The 24,342-nt window shown below is 37.5% G+C and overlaps 1 protein-coding gene across 13 annotated transcripts in view; it reads right to left on the bottom strand.

Annotated features, from left to right (window-relative positions):
- The window catches only part of CASK (calcium/calmodulin dependent serine protein kinase), a 427,869-nt gene that overhangs the window by 15,757 nt on the left and 387,770 nt on the right, over positions 1–24,342 (bottom strand). For 6 of the 13 annotated variants that reach the window (XM_012448141.2, XM_012448142.2, XM_012448146.2 and 3 more), the window contains 5 exons: positions 23,467–23,535; positions 20,714–20,782; positions 19,282–19,317; positions 17,403–17,599; positions 7,202–7,317 (listed from right to left, as the gene is read on the bottom strand). In XM_012448141.2, the coding sequence (XP_012303564.1) occupies positions 7,202–7,317; positions 17,403–17,599; positions 19,282–19,317; positions 20,714–20,782; positions 23,467–23,535 (487 nt within the window). The remainder of the gene's footprint in view (positions 1–7,201; positions 7,318–17,402; positions 17,600–19,281; positions 19,318–20,713; positions 20,783–23,466; positions 23,536–24,342) is intronic. The other 7 variants (XM_012448151.2, XM_012448149.3, XM_012448152.2 and 4 more) reach the window with 3 other exon arrangements.

The raw sequence follows: 24,342 nt of genomic DNA, 5'->3' as shown, positions 1-24,342 counted from the left end.
TAACCAGGAGATGGGCCAGCTAGATTATTTCTAGAGATGGATGAGAAATACATGGACAACTAGTCTTTAACTTCATGGTTCTTTCTTTCAACAGAGTTGATGAAGGTAGCATGCTAGATTCTGAAGCAAGTTCTTTATTTCACAAGCTTATCAATGAGCATCTCACAAGCTTGACTGTAACCCAGATATCCATTCAATGGAAAATCTTGAATACGCAAGGACAGATACATGCTTCCCTGGGCCTGAAAACTTGTCGCCCATTACTCGAGCAGCCTGTGTGTGGTGGATCAGGATGGAAAGAGTCATGAAGTAGAGTCTAAGCTCAGAAACCTTTGCAAAAGTGGAGTTCTCTAATCACGCCAGACTGAGTAGAAATACTTTAACAAATATTTTTCTGAAACCTGCCTCTTAACACTATCAGAAAAACAATTTCAAGCAATGTATGAAACTTTCCTGAGCAGAGGCCCATTCCTATTGAAATTCAACATGGTCCAATTCTCACACACATTTGGAAAATCTCACAAAGGGATAAAATTGTATGTCTGTATTTCCTATAGTATTTTTTGTATGGTCAGACCCAAATGCTGTCAGTTACATACTGACTTTCTTTTTCTAAAGAATATTAAATGAACCCTGTATTTTAGAGGGGTTAAAATAAATTCAGTAAAATTGATTTGCTGATGTAATAAAGGAATCTGGGCTACTTTATTTTTTATTTTATTTTTTAGAGATGGAGTCTTGCTCTGTCACCCAGGCTGGAGTGCAGTAGCACAATCTTGGCTCACTGCAACCTCCACCTCCTGGGTTCAAGCCATTCTCCTGCCTCAGCCTCCTATGTAGCTGGGATTACAGGCACCTGCCATTATGCCCAGTCAATTTTTGTATTTTTGTAGAGATGGGGTTTCACTCTGTTGTCTAGGCTGGCCTTGAACTCCTGACCTCAGGTGATCCGCTGGCCTTGGCCTCCTGAAGGGCTGGGCTTACAGGCGTGAGCCACTGCACCCACCCAAAATCTGTGCTACTTTAGCCAATCACTCATTAAGAGAACCTTCCACTCCCTGAAACAATATGGCAAAATGACTGTAAATATGACCTTAGTTCTTAAGATTAGTGATCTGCCCAATCACTTAAAGTGCAAAATAAGATACTTGAGAATAGAATAGAAACAAAGAAAAAGCACAGATCAGAAACAAACAAAAAGCACCCTTATCACAATATATAAAAACAGAAATACAATATATCAAAATAGAGGTTAGTGTATATTAATGGGTATTTGCGCATTTGTTTTATTTTAAGAACTTGATTTATAAAGGTTGATTGAAAGTCTTTAAAGCATATCCTCTAGCAATAGCTAAAAACCAAGAAATGTTTTGTGTTCAGAATGGCAGGCTCACAAAATTAAAACGAACAGAAGGCTCTCTGTGGTAGGGCTAGCTAGTTATACTGCAAAAATAAAAGCAGGAGTGCTGATGGCATTATTTTTTAGACTTATTGCCCTCTGAGTGATATTTCCATCAAGACAAAGTATGCTTATGAAAGAAGTGCATTGACAAGCAAATATGTTTTAATATATTTTAATAAAAATAAGCATCTCATGAAGGAGCAAGATGATGATGATGACACAAGCTTTTTGAACGGCATATACACACACCTATCCCTCTATAGAGCCCTAACTCTAATCCTACCAAATTAAGATTTGTCATTATTAAAAAAAAACACATAAGAATGAGTTAGATGTCAACAATCAACACTACAAACAAATGAACAGATATGTTAAGCATCAATATCTTAATCATAAATAAGCAGCATGAAGAGGTTACTCTGGTCTAAATGAAATTGTCACATGGTCATAGGGTTGAGAAACAATAAAAAAAAGGGGATATTTTAAAATAAGAGATACAAAGAATATTAGGAAAGCACTTAAAGACTGAACTTTTAAAGGTTTTAAGTTGCTTGCTGATTAAAAAAAAAGGACTTAATAAAAGGAAACCATCAAAAACACAGAGGCATAGTCATTCAACAGGTTACTTACATGCACAGAGGCCATTGGGAGTGAGACAGCATGAAAAATGTACAGGGGTCATTGAAATATGGTTTTTCATATATTAGTAAAATAAAAGTATAATATGTACAAAATAAACTTTATCATGCAATATTCTAAACACAAGGTAAATAAATCACATTAAGAAACAAACTCATTTTAATAGAAATTCAACAATATCCTTATATAAAAGCCAGTGGATTTTATATACTAGCATACGCATAGACATTTTATTGAGAATAGCTACAAGAAACCCTCTTCAGAGAATGTAGATGTGGAAGCCTTTTGCTTTTCACTTTGTACCTTCCTGTACCATGCATAATTTCTAACCACGTGTGCCTATTACTATTATTATTATTGAGACAGGGTCTTGCTCCTTCACCCAGGCTAGAGTGCAGTGGCAGGATCTTAGCTCACTGCAGCCTCTGCCTCCCGGGTTCAAGTGATTCTCCTGCCTCAGCCTCCTAAGTAGCTGAGATTACAGGCATACAGCACCACGCCCAGCTAATTTTTGTATTTTTAGTAGATATGGGGTTTTGCCATGCCAGCCAGGCTGGTTTTGAACTTCTGGCCTCAAGTGATCTGCCCACATCGGCCTCTCAAAGCCCTGGGATTACAGGAGTGAGCCACAGCACACAGCCTATTATTATTTTTAATGCCAACAGGGCAGTGAGGTTATGGGCTACTTTTTGTTTTCTTTAGAGTTGTTTGTATTCCAGAAAAAAAAAAAAAAGAATAGCTTTTAAAGTCAACAGTACTAATTTGTGGTATTAAGCATAATTTAAACACACCTATGAATGGTACTGTAGAAATCCCCTATGTTCAAATATGTGTATATAAATAGAGTATTTTGGGGCTCTAACATTTAAGAAAACAAATTAATGAAGACTTAATTTTTAAAAAGTTTACATTAGTAACTTGATCTAAAATTACTTTTGGAAGTCCTGGGGCTGCGGAATCTCAATGCTTCTAGAGTTCAGTTCTTCTAGCTACACCACAATGCTTTTTGCACCCAGTATACATGGCTAGAAACCTTTTATGTATTGCAGAAAATGTATTTGCTGTAAAAGCTACACACACCATAATCAAATCTATTCCCAAGGATTCAGAAATACTGTTTGTCATAGTTTGCTTATATTACCCTGATTTCCTGCTAAACTTCTCAACATTCCAGACACTTCTTTTAAGTATTTATGTAACTACTTTCCAGTTGAATTTTTTTTCCATAAAAAAGCCATTAACACTGAATCCTTGTCTCAGTTGGAAATACTATGAAGATCTTCAAATACTATAAAGACCTCCAATTCAAAAGAGCATTGCACACTGGTAACATTGGGTCAAGGAGTACCTACTTGAATGCCTGCAGGGACCAGATAGCTAATATGGTTGAATGGAGTGGTGGGTACAGTGTGTGTTGGAGAATGAGTATCTATTCAAAGGTAACATCAACCACCCAGAGTTACTAAGAGAGAAAGTGGGCCTGGTATTGCTGCATTTCTTGTTCTTCTAAGGGAATTCTGAAATCTAAATTTTTATGTTAAATATCCTGATGTTCACACATGATGACTTATTAAAAATTATTTTAAACACTGTGTGTGTGGGAGTTAGAGGGACAAAATTTACTTATGGGTCAAATTCAGCAAATAGGCTGTCACTTTATGATGGGAATTTTGGTAACACAGTTTGAACAGAAGTCCACTTTAACCAGCTATGTAGAATTTCCTGATGACAGAAATGGAAATAATTCTAGTATTATCATTCCCACCAGTTCTAGATATTGACAAAGTTCCCACCCTTCATTTGTACCACAAATACAAATAACGTCAGAATTTGATGATAAGGTTCGGATCTTGTCATCAATGTATGATGAATTCTCAAAGATTTGAAGCAGGAAACAAAACATATGTTTACTGAATACCACCAGAGTACTGTATTTTGCCATCAACGTCTAAAAAAGCCAGAAAAAATCCTTTTGAGATATAGTTTGATCTGTGGCCCATGGGCCCATGTGGTTTGGTATGAAAGGCTATAATATTTCTAAGTTCTCAAAGCAACTGCCTCACCAATGGAGGTCAATAGTATTTGTTTCTCACTCTTTTAGGGCAATGCTTTATCAGGGCACTTCTGTATATTGGGATGACCTTTCATCATAGCTAAAAGCAGAACAGCTGATTAAATACTTGACAATGTGATCTCTTATAAAGCAAAGGTAATACTGAGCAAATGGTTCTTGTGGACTTTCTAATGAACACAATGGAAGAGTTGGTTTATGATGCAGAAGAAACCTGAAGAGATGGTGACAGAAAGGAATGCTAGGCTTTGCAGGCAGTGTACTTCAAAAAGTCCAGGAAAAAGCTGGGAATCTTCTCCCGAAAAGCGAAACTAAAAAGAGGGCTCACAGTGATTATTTTGCAGGCGAGAGAAGCCTAACAATGATATCCTGACTAGAGAATCACAAGCCTAAACACAAAGTTCTACAAAGACACTTAAGGGGCTCTGCAAGGACCATCTAAGAAGCTCAGACTTTCTTTCAAAGGAGGGTCTTAAACACAGTGACAAACACTGACATGTAGAAAACCCCTTAAATGGCAAGGAAGGCTCTGATGCCCGGAAGACCGCTGGTTAGGAAAAACTTGATGATACCAAACAGGTGGTGGCAGTAGGCTCCCCTGTCCTCTCACCCCCTCCTTTCTTCATTCTAAGTTGACAAGAACTTAGACAGATCAATGGTTTGGGGTAGGAGATATAATGTCAAAAGGCAGAGGAGAAAGCAATTCTATTCTACCCCTATTAGGCTCCTGCCTTCTATGTCAAGGGTGATAGCTTTCAACCTGGACAGGCAATGTTTACCAGAGAGCAATAGCCTGAGATAGACAGTACAAGAACACTTGGCTTCATTGAATGATCCCCATTTGTCAGGCCTAGTGATGAAAGAACCTGAGACCTACTGATCTTTAAAATTAGAAAAGATCTCTTTGGTTGACTGAATTCCCTTATTTTAAGGCCTGCAGGAGTGAAGTGATTTGCCCAAATTGCACAGCTACTCAGGTGGGCTAATTCCTGGTCCTAGCTCCAGCTGCCTATTAAGCTTACAGGTGTGTTTGCAGGATCACTGTGCACCACTAAACAGAAATCAGAGAATGGGAGCAATGGAGATTGGTGATGCCCTAGTGGTGAAAGAGCGGAAAAAGTGAAAACACTGGCTGCCAGATGGGATGCTGATTCTCTGGCAAAATTCTTAAATGAATGATTCAACTGATTCTTTGACAGCATTTACAGAATTCTAGTTTTTCAATGAATTCATTTCTTTCCTCAGAACTGAATTAAAGAAGATTGGCAAATTGAATACTCATGTTTACATGCCCTCTATTAGTACAGCATAAATCTAATTATGAACTGACAGCCTGAACCAGCCATTTCTTTGCTTTTCTAGGTGTAAGCTAATTTCAATGCCATCTATATCTATGTATCATTTAACACTGTTGTAAAAATTACAAGGTGAGATGCATACATTTCTCATATTTATATGTTAACACATCTCCTTGTGAGCCTATTAGAGTGTGTTAGACTGTTAGAAGCTGACAGAAAAAAGGGCAACTAAAGAGGCTTGGTAATAACCACTGATGTTTTGTGTGAAGCAACATTCTGCTGATACTGCTGTGCATTTCTATTTATTTTATGTTGTAGAGACAGGGTATTGCTATGTTGCCCAGGCTGGCCTTGAACTCCTGGGCTCAAGCAATCTTCCTGCCTTAGCCTCCTGAGTAGCTGGGATTACAGGCACCTCACTGTGCCTGGCTCTGCAGTGCATTTCTTCAAACAGTATACTTGAGCATTTACTTAATAGTTGCTACATTTTGTGTAACTAGTCTGCTTTAACTATTTCTTGCCTTAATAAAATCAAAAAGCCATTATGAAACTACTGCTCTGTAGTAGTACATAATCAGAAATGATACTTTTGTTGGAAATAAAAATGTGGCACAATGTAACTAACGCATAGGGAAAGATTCCTTATTTAACTGAGCCATTTAAACATAACCCATGTGGCCACTCACATTCATTCCACATTCCACAGCAGCTTGAAATATTTACTTTTAATCTGATTGAGAAATGAATAACTCAGAGTTTTCAGATACTTTTTTCCTAGTGAATGCTAACACGTTACAACATTTACAGAGAAAAATGCATTTCATACTTGTCAGAAACATTATGCCGTCAAACTGGGTATGCATGACTGGATTCACTTGATTTTTTTTTGGCCACATTTCTAATTTTTGGAGTTATTTCTGAAACCTTGGGAACTAATCTAATGCCAGTCAGGACTTTCAATTCCTCAGAAAAAGTTCCTTCTAAAAGGAGTCATATTAAGAAGTTATTGAAAATAATTTCTTATGTACTGTTGTATGTCATCATGCATTTTCTTTTAGCTTATGTTGCACCCTGTGAATCTTTTGGGGATTCCATTGCAACAACCAATAATGACTTTTTGGTATTAATTTCAGTTTTTAACAAGACAAGTGAACATTTTGACTTAAGTTGAATACAAACTTCCATATGGGCAAACATACATATTATAATAGGAAGACCAAGATAAGATTCTTGCTCTTGAGGAGTTTGGAAATACCATGAGAAAAGAAGACTACTCACAGAAATGGACAAAACCAAGTTAGTGTCCATGTCATCTGTACTCTTTCAAACTAACCACTGAACCATTTGTGGCACAGCTGTCTAATAAAAGCACACCTCTAACCTTAGATGTTTATCACAGGCCATGCTCAAGGGCTAGAGAGGAGCCAGGAGGGAGGAGATCTGTTCAAGACCAATCCCAGCCAAGGAGATAAGAATCCTGGCGACTCAGTAAGCTCGCAAGCTTTCATTTCTCAGGGGAGGACCTAACGTGTTGGAATCTTTTGATTCCAGGTGATACTATTTCAAAATAACGTTTTTTGTCCTATAAAGTATAGCTCTGTAAAATATCTAGCAAATAACCAACATATTAATTGGAGGCAGGGGTTTCTTAAAGGTTTTGAAAGTTAACAAAGATCTCATATGGTAGAATTTTTTGGATAGAGAACACTGAAGACTGAATTAAAATATTACACCTCTTTAGATCTTGGAGGTGCTTAACCCAGCCTCAGTAACAGTTGTACTTTTCCCTACCTGCATTGTGCTTTGCCAAATATTTATCTTTGTACTGCTTCTTTTTCTTGCCAAACCAAGTACAGCTGGCCTGCTGCTCCTGTTTGGTCTTCTCCATGGCAATGCAAGCTACTCGCCTAGCACACATAAAAAGAAAAATAAAATGAATTTATAGTTCTGGTTGATAAAATAGAAGTCATCCATTTGAAGAATTTACATAAAACAGCATAACCATACTCATCCTAATCTTTCAAGAAATTTGGATAAAGGCTATTCTTTGGTTTTCATGACAATTTCCTAGAAATGTTTTAAAATATAGGCTTATATTAAAATGGCATTGTATTCCTTGAACATATACTGACTGACAACACAGATTAGATGCCTAAACATGTGGCCAGGAGATGAAGAAGAATGTTTCAACACAGGCCTGGTTTGAATTCTGGCTTTGTTACTTATTAGCTGGTACTAAGCACTTTATGTTAGGCACTTTTCTAGGAACTTTACATGTATTAACTCCTTTAATCTCTCTAATAACACAGGGAATTGCATCACCATTTTACAGACAAGGGGATTGAAGGACTGAAAGATTAAGCAATTTGCCCCAAATCACACAGCTAATAAGTGAAAGACTGGGGAAGGACTGGCACCAGAGCTCATGATCTTAGCCAGAATATTCTATCTGCAAGGTCTTTAACCTCTTGGATGGCTGTTGTAAAGGTTTAGAACAAAAAATGTAAACAATGTCCCTAGCATAGTGCCAGGCACACAGTAGATGCTTAATAAATGGAAGTACTGCTAAATGGAGATTCTAGTATAAGACAGAAAAAGTGTGCTATGATTAAATTCACACTTATAACCACAATCAGAAAATTATAATTTTGTTCTATAATATCCAGCATTGTTAACATAAACAGAGACAACGTTAAAAAGTTGCTCTTTTAGGTTCACTCTAAGCAAATACTTGCCTTTCAGGATACTGCCACAAAAGATTTTGCTCTCTTAATGATTTTGCTCGTGGGGGCCAACCAGGGGTCCCCAAGTGAGTCACATATAAGAGGAGTCCAAAAATCACAATCAGAATGCCACATGGTGCTACTGTAAATAGCAAGTTATTTCCAATGACGTTGTACTGATTTACACTTCACCAGCAGTGTATGAACATTCCTATTGTTCCATTTCCTTGGCAACACTTGGTATTATCCATCTCTAATTTTAGCCATCATGGTGGATGAATAATGGAATATTACTGTTTTTAATTTACATTTTAGTTTATATTTCACTCATTAATAAGATTGATCATTTTTTCATATATTTATTGGCTACTGAATTTCCTCTTTTGTAAAGTGTCAGTTCAAGTCTTCTGACCATTCTCCTATTCAGTTGTCTTTTTCTCATAGATTTGTAGAAATTCTTTATGTAGTCTGGATATTATGGTTTTGTTAGTTATTAATATATGTGTTGCAGATATCTTCTCCCACTCTGTGGTTCGCCTTTTTGCTCTCTTTATGGTATCATTTGATGAGCATAACTTATTAATTTAGTCAAATTTATCAGTCTTTTATTTAATGGAAAGCATTTTTGATATCTTAAGAAATCCTCAGCCAGGTGCGGTGGCTCACGCCTATAATTCCACACTTTGGAAGGCCGAGGTGGGAGGATCACCTGAGCTCAGGAGCTCACACCAGCCTGGGCAACACGGTGAAACCCCGTCTTTACTAAAAATACAAAAATTAGCCAGGTGCAGTGGTGCGCACCTGTAGTCCCAGCTACTCCAGACGCTGAGATAGGAGAATTACTTGAGCCTGAGAGGTGGAGGTTGCAGTGAGTCAAGATTGCGCCACTGCACTCCAGCCTGGTGACAGAGCAAGACTGTATCTCAAAAAAACAAAACAAAACAAAAAACAAAAACAAAAACAAAAACAAAAATCTTTGTCAGGGCATTTCCCAACACTTTGGGAGGCCAAGGAGGGAGGCTCACTTGAGGCCAGGAGTTTGAGACCAGCCTGAGCAACACAGTAAGACCCCATCTCTACAAGAAAAAAAACATACAAAAATTAGCTGGGTGTGATGATACGTGCCTGTAGTCCCAGCTACTAGGGAGGCTGAAGCAGGAGGATCACTTGAGTCCGGGAGTTCCAGGCTGCAATAAGCCGAGACTGTACCACTGCACTCCATCTTGGGAGACAGAGAGAGACCCTGACTTTAGAAGAATAAAAATTAAATAAAAATAAAAAGAAATCCTTCCTGGTCCCAGAAGATATTCTCCAATTTTACCTTCTCAAAGTTTATAGTTTTATGTTTTACATTTCAGGTATTAATGTACTAGTACTGCTGGGGTTTTTTGTTTGTTTTTGAGTCTCTCTGTGTTGCCCAGGCTGGAGTGCAGTGGTGCGATCTTGGCTCACTGCAACCCCTGCTTCCCAGGTTCAAGTGATTCTCGTGCCTCAGCCTCCCAAGTAGCTGGGATTACAGGTGCGTGCCACCATGCCTGGCTTATTTTTGTATTTTTTTTCAGTAGAGACAGGGTTTCACCATGTCAGTTCAGGCTGGTCTTGAACTCCTGACCACATGTGATCCACCTACCTTGGCCTCCCAAAGTGCTGGGATTACAGGCATGAGCCACTGCACCCAGCCTAGAACTGATTTTTGCTTAAGATGTAAAGGAGGGGTCCAATTCCTTTTTTCTTCCTAATGAATACTCAATTGTTCCACTTCATTGAAAAGCGTGTCCATTCCTCATTGCTATGCAGTGCTATTTCTGTCACACATCAAGTGTCCATTTATGTATGGGAATGTTTTCAGGTTTTCTATTCTCTTCTGGTCTATTTGAGCATCTCTAAACCCACACCTTATCTGGTAGATACCAAGATATCTGCTTTGTTCTTTAAGAGCATCTTGGCTATTCCTGACCTTGTGCATTTCCAGGTAGACTTTAAAATTAGCTTGTCAATTTCAAAACTGTTGGGATTGTATCAAATCTATGAAATCAATCTAGGAGGAATAGACATCTCTACAATATTGAGTTTTCCAGTCTTGAACACAGCATGTCTCTCCATTTACTTATATTTTTTTAAATATCTCGGTATCTTTCTTTCTTTCTCTCTCTCTCTCTCTCTTTCTCTCTTTTCCTGAGATGGAGTCTTGCTCTGTTGCCCAGGCTGGAGTGCAGTGGTGCAATCTTGGCTCACTGTCACCTTGACCTCCTGGGTGCAAGTGATCCTTCCACCTCAGCTTCCTACATAGCTGAGACTACAGGTGCATGCCACCTAATTTTTTTTCCTTGAGATGGAGTGTCGCTCTGTCGCCCAGGCTGGAGTGTAATGGCACAATCTCGGCTCAATGCAACCTCCATCCTCCTGGGTTCAAGTGATTCTCCCTAGCTCAGGCTCCCAAGTAGCTGGGATTACAGGCATCCACCACCACGTCCAGCTGGTCTTGAACTCCTGACCTCAGGTGATCCCCACCGCCTTAGCCTCCCAAAGTGCTGGGATTACAGGCGTGAGCCACCGAGCCCGGCCAATTTTTGTATTTTTGTATAGACTGGATCTTGCTATGTTGCCCAGGCCAGTCTCAAACTTCTGGGCTCAAGTGATCCTCCTGCTTTGGCCTCCCAATGTGCTGGGACTACAGGCATGAGTCACTGTACCTGGTCTTAATAAATTGTATAATTTATTCTGTAAATATCTTAAACATCTTTGTTAGATTTGTTCCTAGGTTATTTTATTTTCTGAGACAGAGTCTCACTCTATTACCTAGGCTGGAGTGTAGTGGCGCAATATCGGATCACTGCGACCTCCACCTTCCAGGCTCAACCAATTCTCATGCCTCAGCCTCCTGAGCAGCCGGGCCTACAGGTGTGCACCACTGCACCCAGCTAATTTGTGTGTGTGTGTGTGTGTGTGTATATATATATGTATTTTTTTTAGAGATGGGGTTTCACCATGTTAGCCAGGCTGGTCTTGAACTCATGGCCTCAAGTGATGCACGCACCTCGGCCTCCCAAAGTGCAGGGATTACAGGCATGAGTCACTGTGCCTGGTCATTTTTTTTAAAAGGCTTTGTAAATGGTATTTTAAGAAACATTTTGCAATACTAAAAATTTCAAACACATATAAGGATATAGTGTAATGGAACTCCAATATCTACAACCTAGCTTTGACAATCATGAGTCATAGCTTATTTTATTTTTTTATTATTTTTAAATTTTTTTTAAGACAGAGTCTCACTCTGTTACCCAGGTTGGAGTGTAGTAGCATGATCTCGGCTCACGGCAACCTTCGACCCCAGGTTTAAGTGATTCTCCTATCTCAGTCTTCCAAGTAGCTGCAATTACAGGCACCTGCCGCAAGGCCTGGCTATTTTTTTTTTTTTGTATTTTTAGTAGAGATGGGGTTTCATCATGTTGGCCAGGCTGGTCTCGAAATCCTGACCTCAGGAGATCCGCCTGCCTTGGCCTCCCAAAATTCTGGGATTAGAGGCATGAGCCACTGCACCCAGCCTTATTTTATTTATACTCCCTTATCCTAGATTATCTTGGAATAAATCCAAGAATATAGTTTTCTTCTGAAATCCCTTTAAAATCTATAGGTTCCCTCTCCCTCCTCTTTCTTTTCTTACAATTTACTTGTTGTAGAAACTGGTTGTTTGTCCTTTAGTTTTTGTAGTCTGGATTTTTCAGACTGTGTCCCTGTGGTATCTTTAGTATGTCCCTCTGTCCTTTGTATTTCCTGCAAATAGGTAATAAAATCTAGAGGCCTAATCAGATCCAGTGTTTTGTGTGTGTGTGTGTGCAAGAATACTTTATAATATTATGGTGTTGCACGTGGTGTTATGTATGGTACCTTTGAAAAGTTTTATTTTCTGTTTGTGGCTTATAATTGATTTTCGTATATTGATTTTACATCAGCAACCTTTCTAAACCTTGCTACTAATTCTAATTGTTTATCTACAGATTCCTTTGAATTCTACACACAGAGTCATATCATCTGGAAATTTTTTCCCTTTCTAGTAATGTTAGTTGTAGGTTTACTATACATGTCCTTTATCAGGCTACTTAACTTTCAGGTTAAGTACTTAACCTGAGGTTAAGTACTTACTTAACTATCAGGTTACTTAACATGTCCTTTATCAGGTTACTCCCTTCAGTTTTTGAGAGTTTAATCATGATTGGGTTTTTAATTTTACCAAATGCTTTTACTGCATCTATTGATATGACTATGTGGATTTTCTTCTTTAGTCTGTTAATATAGTGGATTGGTTGACTGGTTTTCAAAGGCTGAACCAGCCGTGCATTCCCAGTAGAAACTCCACTGGCTCATAATATATTATCTTTATAATATATTGCTGGATTCAATTTGCTAATATTTTGCTGAGGATTTTTACGTCTGTGTTCATGACAGATACTGGTATGTAGTTTTTTTCTCTTGAATTGCCTTAACCGAATTTTGTTATCAGGGTAGCGCTGACATTATAAAATGATTTGGGAAGTGTTATTTTCTATTTTCTTAAAGAGGCTGCCTTCTATGTTTCTTACTCGCTCTTGTTCACTGAAGTTTTTATGTATTTATTTTTGGTTGGGGGAAAGACATTTATTGGAAAATACTGTGAACTCTCAGTAACAGTATCAAAGTCCATCTCCATATAGTCCCTATATGGCATACAGAGGAGGCTGATGAAGTCTTGCTTTGGGGATTCTTCTGGTGCAAGTCAACATGTGCTGTTAGAACTACAAGGCATAGGATCTTTGGAAACAAACAGAATTGAGAAATTTTTTGACAGGTTAAGAGTTAAAATTGTGACCTTGTGAAGCTTATGTTACAATGTAGAGAGTATCTTATAATAAATGTTTTTAAGCTTAAAACATAAAAATAACATGTTCCCAGGAAAAGTTTGTGGCATAGTCTAATGTGCTGTGATGACAGAGGAATAAAACTGATTTTTACCAGACACTCGGGAAATAAACATGATCTCTTTAGCTCAGTAAGTACACAGAAACCATGTTAAGGTTAAGGTCAACCTGGAAGGAAATTTCAAACACATGCTTAACAATTTATTGATGGCTTAGATCAGGATCTTGTAGCAAGACAAGGCGGGGGATGACAGAGTCAGGAACCTAACATATATCAAAGGACTAGATTGATGTGCCTAGAGTAAGGCATTTGGGTTCAAAAAAACTGATTCTCATCTATAAAATGTGAAGAATGTGACTTCATAACAATACATTTGAACAAAGCTTGGAGGGGGTCTGGCTGATACAGTTGTTTAAAATCTTTCTTGTTAGTATTGCATGCCCACTGACATCCTAGAGACAAATTCAGTTTCCAAGCAAAGGAAAATTGATCTTTCTTTTTTGCCAGGAATAGCTTCCTATACCCCCAAAGTCCTACTCAGGTCTTGGAGTATACACTGCCCAGTGGGACTCTTTCTTATCCTATTTAGAATCCCTTTCTCCCTCTATATATTTTGCAACTTTAAAAGTTCACTTTTTTGGCAATATACTGAACATATTCAAAGTACACAACTTCATCAGTTTTGATATCTGTATACAACCCATGAAAGTATCACTACAATCAAGAAAAACATACTCATGGCCAGGTGTGGTGGCTCACACCTGTAATCCCAACACTTTGGGAGGCCAAGGTGGGTCGATCACTTGAGGTCAGGAGTTTAAGACCAGCCTGGCCAACGTGGTAAAAGCCTGTTTCTACTAAAAATACAAAAAATTAGCCAGGTGTGGTGGCGGGCACCTGTAATCCCAGCTTCTTAGGAGGCTGAGGCAGGAGGATCACTTGAACCTGGGAGGCGGAGGTTGCAGTGAGCTGAGATCGTGCCACTGCACTCCAGCCTGGGCGACAGAACAAGACTCTGTCTCCAAAAAAAGAAAAACACATTCATTACCCACAGAATTTCCTCGTGCCTCTCTGTAATTCCTTTCTCCCTCTACCTCCATCCCTAGGCAACTGTCATTATAGATTAGCTTGCATTTTCCAGAAGTTTATGTAAATAGACTCATACAGCATGTTCTCTTTTTTGCCTGGCTTCTTTTACTCAGCATAATGAACTTGTGTTTCATATTACTGCATATATCAATAGTTTGATCCTTTTTATTGAGGAGTGGCATTCCATTATATGGCTCTATCATAATTTATTGATATTTACTTACTGATGAAACTTCAAAAAAATTTTAGTCATTCTAATAGGTCTGTGACCACTGAGATTTTAATTTTGTTACTGTGTTTCCCCCCGGATGTTCCTTGATTCTTTTTCAAATCTGCTATGTCATTAAAATTTATTTCTGCTCTCTAAAGATATTTTACAAACTTATTATTGATTTTGAAAGACCTGGGCTAGGTGTGGTAGTGCACCCTTGTAATTGTAGCACTTTGGGAATCTAAGGTGGAAGGATCACTTGGGTCCAGGAGTGGGAGACCAGCCTAGGCAACATAGTGAGACCTCGTCTCTACAAAAAAAAAAGAAAAAGAAAAAGATTAGCTGGGTGTGGTGGTACATGCCTGTTGTCCCAGCTACTGGGAAGGCTGAGGTGGGAGGATTGCTTGGGCCCAGGAGGTCAAGGCTGCAGTGAGCCGTGATCATGCCACTGCACTCCAGCCTGGGTGACAGCATAAGATCTTGTCTCAAAAACAAACCAATCAACCTGGCAAGCTTAATTTTAAAATCTTTTGTCTCTTAATTCCAATATATGTGGTAGGTTTGGGTTTGTTTCTGCTATCTGTCATTTCTGTTGGGTCTTACTTGTTTCCTTCTGTGCCTGATAATTTTGACTTGCTGGCTACTGCCCTGGGAAAGTTTACGTCTCAGGGATAGGATGAAGTTAGTGGGGGTTAGGATAAAAGTGTTTGCCTTCAGAGGCTTTCTTTTTGTTTATACCATATATCTGAAACTATTATTAGTAAAGAAAGGGGAAACTTCAAATCAAGTACATGGCTTCAGCTCCCCTGGCTGCCCCAGGCTATGTGTACCTGGGTGCAAATCCATTCAAGGTGGACTGGTGGCCACAATTCTTTCAGGGGAAGTTTGTTCCCAATTTCCTCATCCTTTACTTTGTTCGGTGACAAGACAGCTTTCTCTATAGTCCCCTGGTGTTGAAGGGAAATAAGGGTATGCTTATTTGCTTCCTTTTAGCTTGGCGGGATTGCCTTTTGCACTCCTAACAATGAGGAGGGTCTTCTAACAGATTCCCTAACTTGTACGGCCTTAGATCTTAACCATGGTTCTCTGGCACAGAAGTGTTCAGTAATGACAAATACCCTGTTTGCAAAATGGGCCATTTGGTAACTCTGATATTCCATTTATCATTTTGATTAAAGGCTTTCATATAAAAATTGGTCACTGAGGCTGGGCGTGGTGGCTCACACCTGTAATCCCACAACTTTGGGAGGTTGAGGTGGGTGGATCACCAGGTCAGGAGTTCGAGACCAGTCTGGCCAACATGGTGAAACCCTGTTTCTACTAAAAATACAAAAATTAGCTGGCCATGGTAGTGGGCACCTGTAATCCCAGATACTTGGGAGGCAGAGGTTACGATGAGCTGAGATGGCGCCATTGCATTCCAGCCTGGGGGACAGGGCGAGACTCTGTCTCAAAAAAACAAAACAAAACAAAACAAAACAAAAATAATTGGTTGCTGGTTTAGAACTCCTGACCTCAAATGATCCACCTGCCTCGGCATTCCAAAGTGCTAGGATTACAGGTGTGAGCCACCGTACCTGGCCTGATACCTTTTCAGCTATTCAGTGCTTTCAAGGTCATTTTAAAAAACATATTTTCTGCAGCACTTTTCTTTTTTTTTCATTAGGAGGATTTATCCAAATAATCTCGTCCACCATTAAAGGAAATAGGAAGCAAATCTGCTTTTTGCACTGCCATCTCTCAGGAATCCTCCAAAGGACTCAGAGTTCTAGACATTGGTGAAACATTTATATATATGATCTGACTAGGCAGAAGAGGTCTGGAATCTACACAATTATTTTCAGTAAATGCCCATAATATATGGTAACATTAAAGAAGACATTTTGTAAAATGTAAATATCAGTAAGAATATAATGGCATCATCATCACAGCAACTTAGAGATTGTTTTCTTCCTGCTTATGCTTAAACTGTTTCTTGAAGATCAGACTGAAAGACAATGCCAGATGGAAGGCTGCTGCTTCTCCATTTGGGCCCACATTTCCTTATGTATAAAATGATGGCATCTGAAGTCCTCATCAGCTCCAGCATTCTAAATTTAATACTATTTTTTGGGGAAACATGAGATAGCTGAAAGAGGCAATCAAGCAAAAGAGATTAACTCAGAAATCTCTTAACTAGTGAAGAAAATGGATAAAGGCAGGTAGAAATTTCTATGGACTCAATGTCTTTGGTCTGGGTTCAAGTATTTTAGGCGGAACTGAAAGAATGCTTAATGACTGTTATTTTTTGCCACATGAAACAAAACTCAGACATTATCTCTTTTATGCTAGCAATAATCTGGTCTATTGCCCAAGTACCAACAAAGGTAAAACTGTCAATATTTTCCAAAAGACAGTTCAACTAAGGAAACTGTAACAATAATAGCAGAAATAGATTTTATAAAAAATATATAGTGATCTGTGACTCCTCTTCTCTCAGTTAAAAACCGTGCCTAAAACCCCTAACTTTAGCTTGCTTTTAGGGCTTAAACTTTCTAGCAGAAAAGGTATTTTTAAAGGACTGTCAAGGTAAAGAACAAAGCTTCTGACTACCCTTTTCTTCTAACAGTGAAACACATTTTATCTTCAAATATCCTGAGTGACACTGAAGCCTGAAGCACAGCACCTACGTTTTTTTGCTGGTGGTGGGGTGGGATGGGCATGAAAGCATGTAGAAGGGCAAGGAGAAGGTACATTTTTTTTTCAATGCCATTCTAAAAGTATTGCAATCGCATACAGGAGTGAGTGGAGGGCTCTGCTGTGAGACCATGACTTGGCTCAGGGCTGGTCACCCAACCTTTTTCCAGACCTTCCTTTCTTTGTGTGTAAAATGAAGCCCTGACTCTGTAACTAGGATCTCACCAGATACTGAAGATAAGGAATTCTTGGATGACTAATTTAAATTTTGTTTGGCTCATAAAGGAAGGAGTATATCAAACAGGTTTTACACTCTAAAATAATATAAAATTGGAAAATGGATGGTCAGGGCTTTGTTTTTATTATCAAACAAAGCAAAACACAAAGAAAAACATACCATTCCTGAAGTTCAGGGGAAGGAATGAGACCTGCAGTTCCGTTTTTGGAGTTTTCCAGTTTACCCTGCCACCAATTATGATCATCCTTACTAATAATCTGGATGATGTCACCAACTCTGAATCGAATGCCAGCTTCTTTGCAGGGGATGAGGTCATCCTTGGCTGGATCATATTCAAATTGAGCTCTTACATAGATCTATAAAACAGGAGTTTGTAAGAAAGGATGCCATAGTAGTGTGAAAGAAAAGTCAGCTCTAATGTCATAATCACACACCAACACTTACAATACAAACAAGGACATCAGATGGTGAAAGCAAACGCGATGCATGGAAATACGACACAAAAAACTTCTACCACTAGAAACAATGTACTAGTAATCTTTTATGTGGTATAGCTTCAAAATTTTGCTGTTTTTATTTGGAAGAAACACTTGAAATATCTGCTTAATAAAAATAAAGACTTAATTTAAGCTTTTACTATAACAGATTAGGCCTATAATAATAGAAAAGTATGCTTGCCCTTTTTAAAACCTGTATTGGTGATGCTGGCATTATGAATAAGTTGTCACGACTGTGTGGCAGCCTTTAAGCCCAATACTAGCAGTCAGGATAGGGTTTAACCCTAAAGCAGCACACGATATAACACTAGCAAGAACTCTGGGTTGGTATCTTGCTGTAAAATATGACAACCGGCAGTGTGTCAGTGTGTCTACACACTGCTGATAAACTTAAGTGTAACTCAAACAATTTTTTTAAAAAGTTAAAAAAATAGCTTTTTTTCTTTTAAATTTAGGTTTTAGGTTTGTATTTTACTCATCTGAGAGAATAAAAATGAATTTGAACCCTAGCTTCCCCAGTGTAACACTTGAAATCAGCACAGAGCTTCAAGATATGCATAGTTCAAGGCTCTGAGTTTTATGATATGTAAATTTACTTAGGAAATAGATTAGCATTCAAGGGTTTATTATATGGCAGCATTTAATGAATTATTTGACTTTTAAATGCTTTAAAATAAGGTACTTCATATCCAATGTTCCATCAGTTATACAGTCTTAAGACAAAATTATGGGTGAATTCTATCAGGTACTAATTTATACATATCTTAACACTAAATCTGATTATTTTTAATACCATATTTCAAGATAAAAATCCCATAAAAATTCTATCTCTTGAAATTAAAATTGAATATTAATGTTTAAGTCACTGTAAAACCAACCTGAAGGTTTTGGAACCACTGTGTGATTATTTTTTGTGTATTTTAAGCAATCCAGCTTATAAAATTAACAAGTCTCTGCATTTACACTTAAAATCTATACCTTTAAAGTGCTGGCAATTTGAAAGTTACTTGCCAGTGTTAGGCAGCACTTAACTTTTCATATTTGAACTAGCACAGGTATATCAGGATGTAAAGCCAAGATAATTTATATTCTTTTCTTATTTTTCATTGCAAATGGCTTTTAGAAATACACATGCAAATACAAATTTAAGAAAAAGCTTTCAACTTCAGAAAATTTGTGCTTAAAAATGTTCATCAGCAGGTACTTTTTAGTTATTCTTAGAATTCTCAGAATTTTATAACCTTTAAAATTCTTTTGCATGCCAGAGGTAGGCCCATAGGCTCCCTGAAGGTTGAATTCTTAACCATTAATATAAAATTATCAGGTTGAAATTACAATAACCATCACAGCTACAAAGAAGTGAGGAAAAATTCTTTATAAAAAATTAGTCATGTGTAATGTGTTAAAATGGAATGGTACAAGCTCTCAATGCTCAAATGTTATGGTCCAAAATGCAAACATTATGGGATGGAAAGGGTTAATAAAGGATTGGCTATTAGCAGCTTAGTTTAGAGAAGTTTCTATAGAGGATATCTATTCACCTGTCGTCCTTTTGGTTGGGTAGTTGATGGCAAGTCCTGTAGAATAAAGCCAACCCAGGAGAAAAATTTTCATTTACTTTTCAAGAGTACAAAGTAATTTGTGTGTTCTGTTACAATATGGTTAAAAAATGAGCTAGATTTAAGTTGTAAAGAGATAATATACATTATTCCATTTCTCAGAAATGTTGAGTTATCAAAAAAATCAAACCCAGGCCATTTAGCAGCAAGCTGAAGAAAGCAGGTAAGTTTAAGCAGAGAGAAAATGTGTTCTTAAGAAACAACTCAGCATCTTCAACACAAAAACCACTGCAAGTTAAATACCCTATTAAAAAAACCCAAAAATAAAAGGAGCTGTTGCCCTTTTCAACTTAGTCACTGCAACCATTTAGATTTTGAAAAATTCAATGGCTATATGGCTTTTCACCATCTTAAAAGTATTAAATGTTAACTGTTATGAATGAATTCCTTTGGTAGCCTATTTTAAAGTTGAAAATAAAGTCATAGACAATTTTCTTGCATAATTTCTCTTACTGATATACTTAGAATATCATTCCATTTGAGATGATCTCTAAATTATTTACAATTTTACCTGATAAAAAAGTTGATATATTCTCAAAGGGCAAATTAAAAGTCAAGATAGAAGAATACTGCTGCATTATTAGAACTCTCAATAATTTTAACTAGGTGATAAACAGCAGTATTAGCAACCAAAATATTGCCAACCTGCACCTGTTAAGTGCTTCTATTTGTTTAAATAAGTGAAAAACAACTCTTTCTATATTCCAAAATGGATAGTTCTGGAAAAATTTAAAACTCCACGTTCAAGTCAAATATAAAGTACTTTGTGTTAAAGATGTGATAACAGCGTGGCTTAAGTGCAGTTTGAAGCCAGTTCTTTTTGCTTTTCATATCCAGGCAAGGCTTATAATTCACAAAAATATGTGCACGTACCACAATAACAGAGGGCACACCAATTCGTAAACTTAGATAGCGGAAACTATAACATGTTGCTGATATCACTCAGAGTAGAAAACTACAAAGCCCAAGAATACCCAAATGCCTACTCTAAAAAATTCTTACATTTATCTTTTTCAAAATAAAAAATATTTAGAAGTTTAAACAAATTTCTATTTACATCCTTTGCATAGGTTTGAGGAAAGTCATACATATGAGTGGGGTGGTATAGAAATATTTTTAGAATGACCAAGGCAGTCTTGAGCTACGTTTCTTCAAATTTAACTACTGAAGGGGCTTTTTAATGAGAAGGAAGTGTTGAAAAAGATTTTCCAGGAGTAAAGTGCATTGTAGCTGTAGTAGCCTTGTACATCAGCAGAAGACACTATTTCCACTGAACACATATAACTAGAACACTCATGGCAGGTGAGCACCAACAAAATTGTCACACTTTGTTGTGTGGAGCTAAAGTTCTTACCGAAACAGAATTGTTAGTGCTGCTATGACCATTAGCTGGGGACTGTCTGGAAGTGGAGGGGGAATCTCTCTGAAATAAGACACAAGGTTCATTAACATAGAACACCAGCACAGAAACACAGAGATATTTACATCAACAGTTACAACCACAGTCTGACAACCATTTCCTTTGAGGTTTGAGCTGTATAGGTGCCATACTGACTTGCTTGCTGATTTCACAGAAGTATGAAAAAAATTTTGCAGTTCGAAGATTCACATATTGTAAGTGATGACCGTGTCATTCATTAATCAATTCTTTCCTATCTCTAACATTCTATAACCTTTTCTTTCTTTTAATGAGACCCAGAAGAGTGACTTGATATTAAAACCCTGTCAAGTATAAGATGACAAATATCACTATAAACTTATTGTGCTGAAGATCCCAAATGTCTAATTTTTATTAAAAATTAGGTTTGAAAAATATTTAATAATTTTTAGTACCTCACTGTCAAGAATTACTGACTCAATCTGAAGAGAAACAAACCTAAGATTTCACATGTTATAATCACCTCAGAATCTTTCTATCATAGAATAAATATTATTACTAGTAAGGGTAAAAGAGATACACATCAGAGAAGAAATCTTTTTTTAAGACCATTTTAGCAGATTGATTAAAACAATAATCTCAAGCCTAAAACAATATTACTCTTCTGGCAAAGATCCTAGGAGCCACAGCCACTCTTTCTATATCCAGGCTCCTCCATCGCTTGCTTTCTCTCTACTATTCTACACACTCAAAATATTTTCCAGGCTCCATTCCCTTACTGTCCAAATCAACTTTAACGATAAGTACAAGGAGAGGAAGGAAATAAGTACTTTTTAGTTTTTGCTTTTGTAGAGTTCTTTTAAGCCTTAGAAATGTACATGTCTCTTTAAAAGACATTTGTTTTTTTTCCCTAGATGATTGAAGAGCATTTCTAGAACCTGTCAGCCTTAAAGGTAATGAGATCCCTTAGAAGAGCATTCTCATATGTTAGTGAGCAAGACTGATCTCCAGGTGCCACCCACAGAGACTCAAGTTAGTAGGACCAGGGTGAGGGACAGGGGTCTACTCTTTAACCAAGGGTCTCGGAGATGCAGTTGCAGGTGGTCAGAGAGCCTTCTTTGTTTGTTTGTTTGCTTTTTGCAAGTGTTGCCCTAGCTGGGAACAGTCCAACCACAAACTTTAATCCTGCCGGAGAACAGGAGGGCCAAAAAGGGTGGAGGTGGAGCTAGAAGACAAGTATTATTTTTTCTACTATTCAAAGGCAAAGAAGGTAAGAGGGATTCTTCTTACTCAAAAACATAGAATTTATATGCATGATACTGGTTACACACCAAACTACTTCAACCACTTAAAAAACAAAAGAAAAACTTATATTATATTAATAACTAGCAGTACCTTCTGGTTAGCCAAAAAGACAAAAATCAACTGTATTTACTAAATTTCTTCAACAGATGAGAAATTGTATGAGGACATCTGTAATTCTAGAATATTAAAATTATTTACATAAAATGTTAAGTGTGACGTTCTTTGTTTCTCAGCAACATTTGTGTTCTAGGTAACAAATTTCAATACTCTGAATCCTGGAACTGAAGCAATTTTGTATTTCCTTTTGAAATACACTATTAATTGAAGTTCCATAAAAAGCCACCAAGAGGAGCTCAAGACCCATTATAACGGACACCTCAATTGTCGTGGCTCACCAAAAATATGCTTGACAAAACTACCCATTTTAATATGTATCTTGAATAGGCTTTAAAAAAATAGGAAGCCTCTGATTTTTCTTATGAAATTTATACCATCACTAGAGACTAGAAGTATTACAACTTTTCTCTCAGATTCTTCTAAGTACAAATCCAATAAGTTACCTGTCAGTCTTAAAAATTAACTTTAGGAAATGTGTACTTCATATTGATGCACACATTCTTAGAAGATGCACATGAAAGAACAAGCTTCAATAAATAACACTTGAGTTGAACGTGCAATGACCAAAGGATGATAGCATTTATACCCATTTATAGATCCAATATAAAAAGAACAGATTTTTGAATCTCATTTAATAACCAACATGAAACTGAATAATATAGGTTGGAAGAACTATAATTTCTATTGGATAAACCTATTTTAAGAAAGAAACTTTGGGGCTACATTACTCTAGAAAACTTACTTGTTTACAAATCACATACCATTCTAAATTTAAACAATTTTACAAAGGGTTGCAAAATCCTATTTCCCTCTAGTGAAGTCAATTATCAATTCATTGCAGACTTAACTTCCATCTAGAGACCTGTCACAATTATATGAACAACTCTATCTCAACAGAAATCGATCGCTTCTCAGATTCTTGGAAAGAAGAACTATCTATGCGATTTCTCAACAAGGGAAGTGAATGAACTTCCTGGAAATATTATTGCAATTATACCCTTTAGTTTTTTCCCTCACAGACTCCGTTTTTTCCTTATTAAGCCTTATGTCATTATTTGAAACTTCTTTACATTTTGCTCAGATTTCAGCCTGCAAAAACTTCAAGTGCTGAGGGGATCCACATGGAAGCAGGGTTGAGTAGGTGGATGGGACCTACTCTGTTCCGTTATCTTTGTTGTAAAATTGGTGTGCAGTGATCTAACAGCACAGGCAGAAACAATTTCCCAGAAAGCAAAAACATTCAGCCATCAGCAGACAGTTAGTTAAGAACTGAGAGGAGATGGGGAATGGTTTGTTAGAGTCATTACCTCACAGGACGAAGACTGAGTGCGGTAACTTGGCACAATCTTGAAGGTAATACTCCCCCGCATTTCCCTCTGGTGGGAAAAAAAAAAGAAGTTTTCTTACAAATAAATAAGTACATAAAACCAAGTAAGAAGCTACTCAAAACATGTGGGGACAATTAGTACAAGCCATCTTAGAGCACATAGCAGGAAAATGAAACCTAGTCATGAAGCAGGGACTGCTAGCATTCACAGTAGAGGAAGTTCCTGGGAAAAGCCCAGCAAAGTCAAGGCCGATTGCCTGGCTCATACAGCAATGGTCTCACAGATCTTTAATGGTTACCTTTTTATAGACGTGAATACAAAACTTTCTAAGTGACATGCCTTTCAAAAGTGATTATACATTGAATTAGACAACAGACTAGGTAATTAACATGAAAATTATATCGAGTATGCCACATTATGATGGTGTACCCCATAACATTTGCTTTTTTTAAAGTTTTTCTAGAATTTTTATTTATTTATTTATTTATTTTTAAGATGGAGTCTCACTCTGCTGTCCAGGTTGGAGTGCAGTGGCGCCATCTCTGTTCACTGCCACCTCTGCCTTCCAAGTTCTGGTGATTCTCCTGCCTCAGCCTCCTAGGTAGCTGGGATTACAGGCAAGTGCCACCACACCCAGCTAATTTTTATATTTTTAGTAGAGATGAGGTTTCACCATGTTGGCCAGGCTGGTCTAGAATTCCTGACCTCAGGTGATTAGCCTACCTTGGCTTCCCAAAGTGCTAGGATTATAAGTGTGAGCCACCATGCCCAGCCACTTTTTACTTATTAATTTTGGGTTTTAAAAAAAAATTGTGGTGAATCTGTGAAGCTTATTTCATACTTAATAGGTATTCA

The sequence above is a fragment of the Aotus nancymaae genome, unplaced genomic scaffold, assembly GCF_030222135.1.
Source record: "Aotus nancymaae isolate 86718 unplaced genomic scaffold, 86718_ANA_hifiasm-v0.15.2.pri h1tg000058l, whole genome shotgun sequence".
In the NCBI taxonomy this organism is placed as follows: Eukaryota; Metazoa; Chordata; class Mammalia; order Primates; family Aotidae; genus Aotus; species Aotus nancymaae.
The sequence above is the reverse complement of the archived record's forward strand: the minus strand, read 5'-3'. Positions and strand labels throughout refer to the sequence as shown.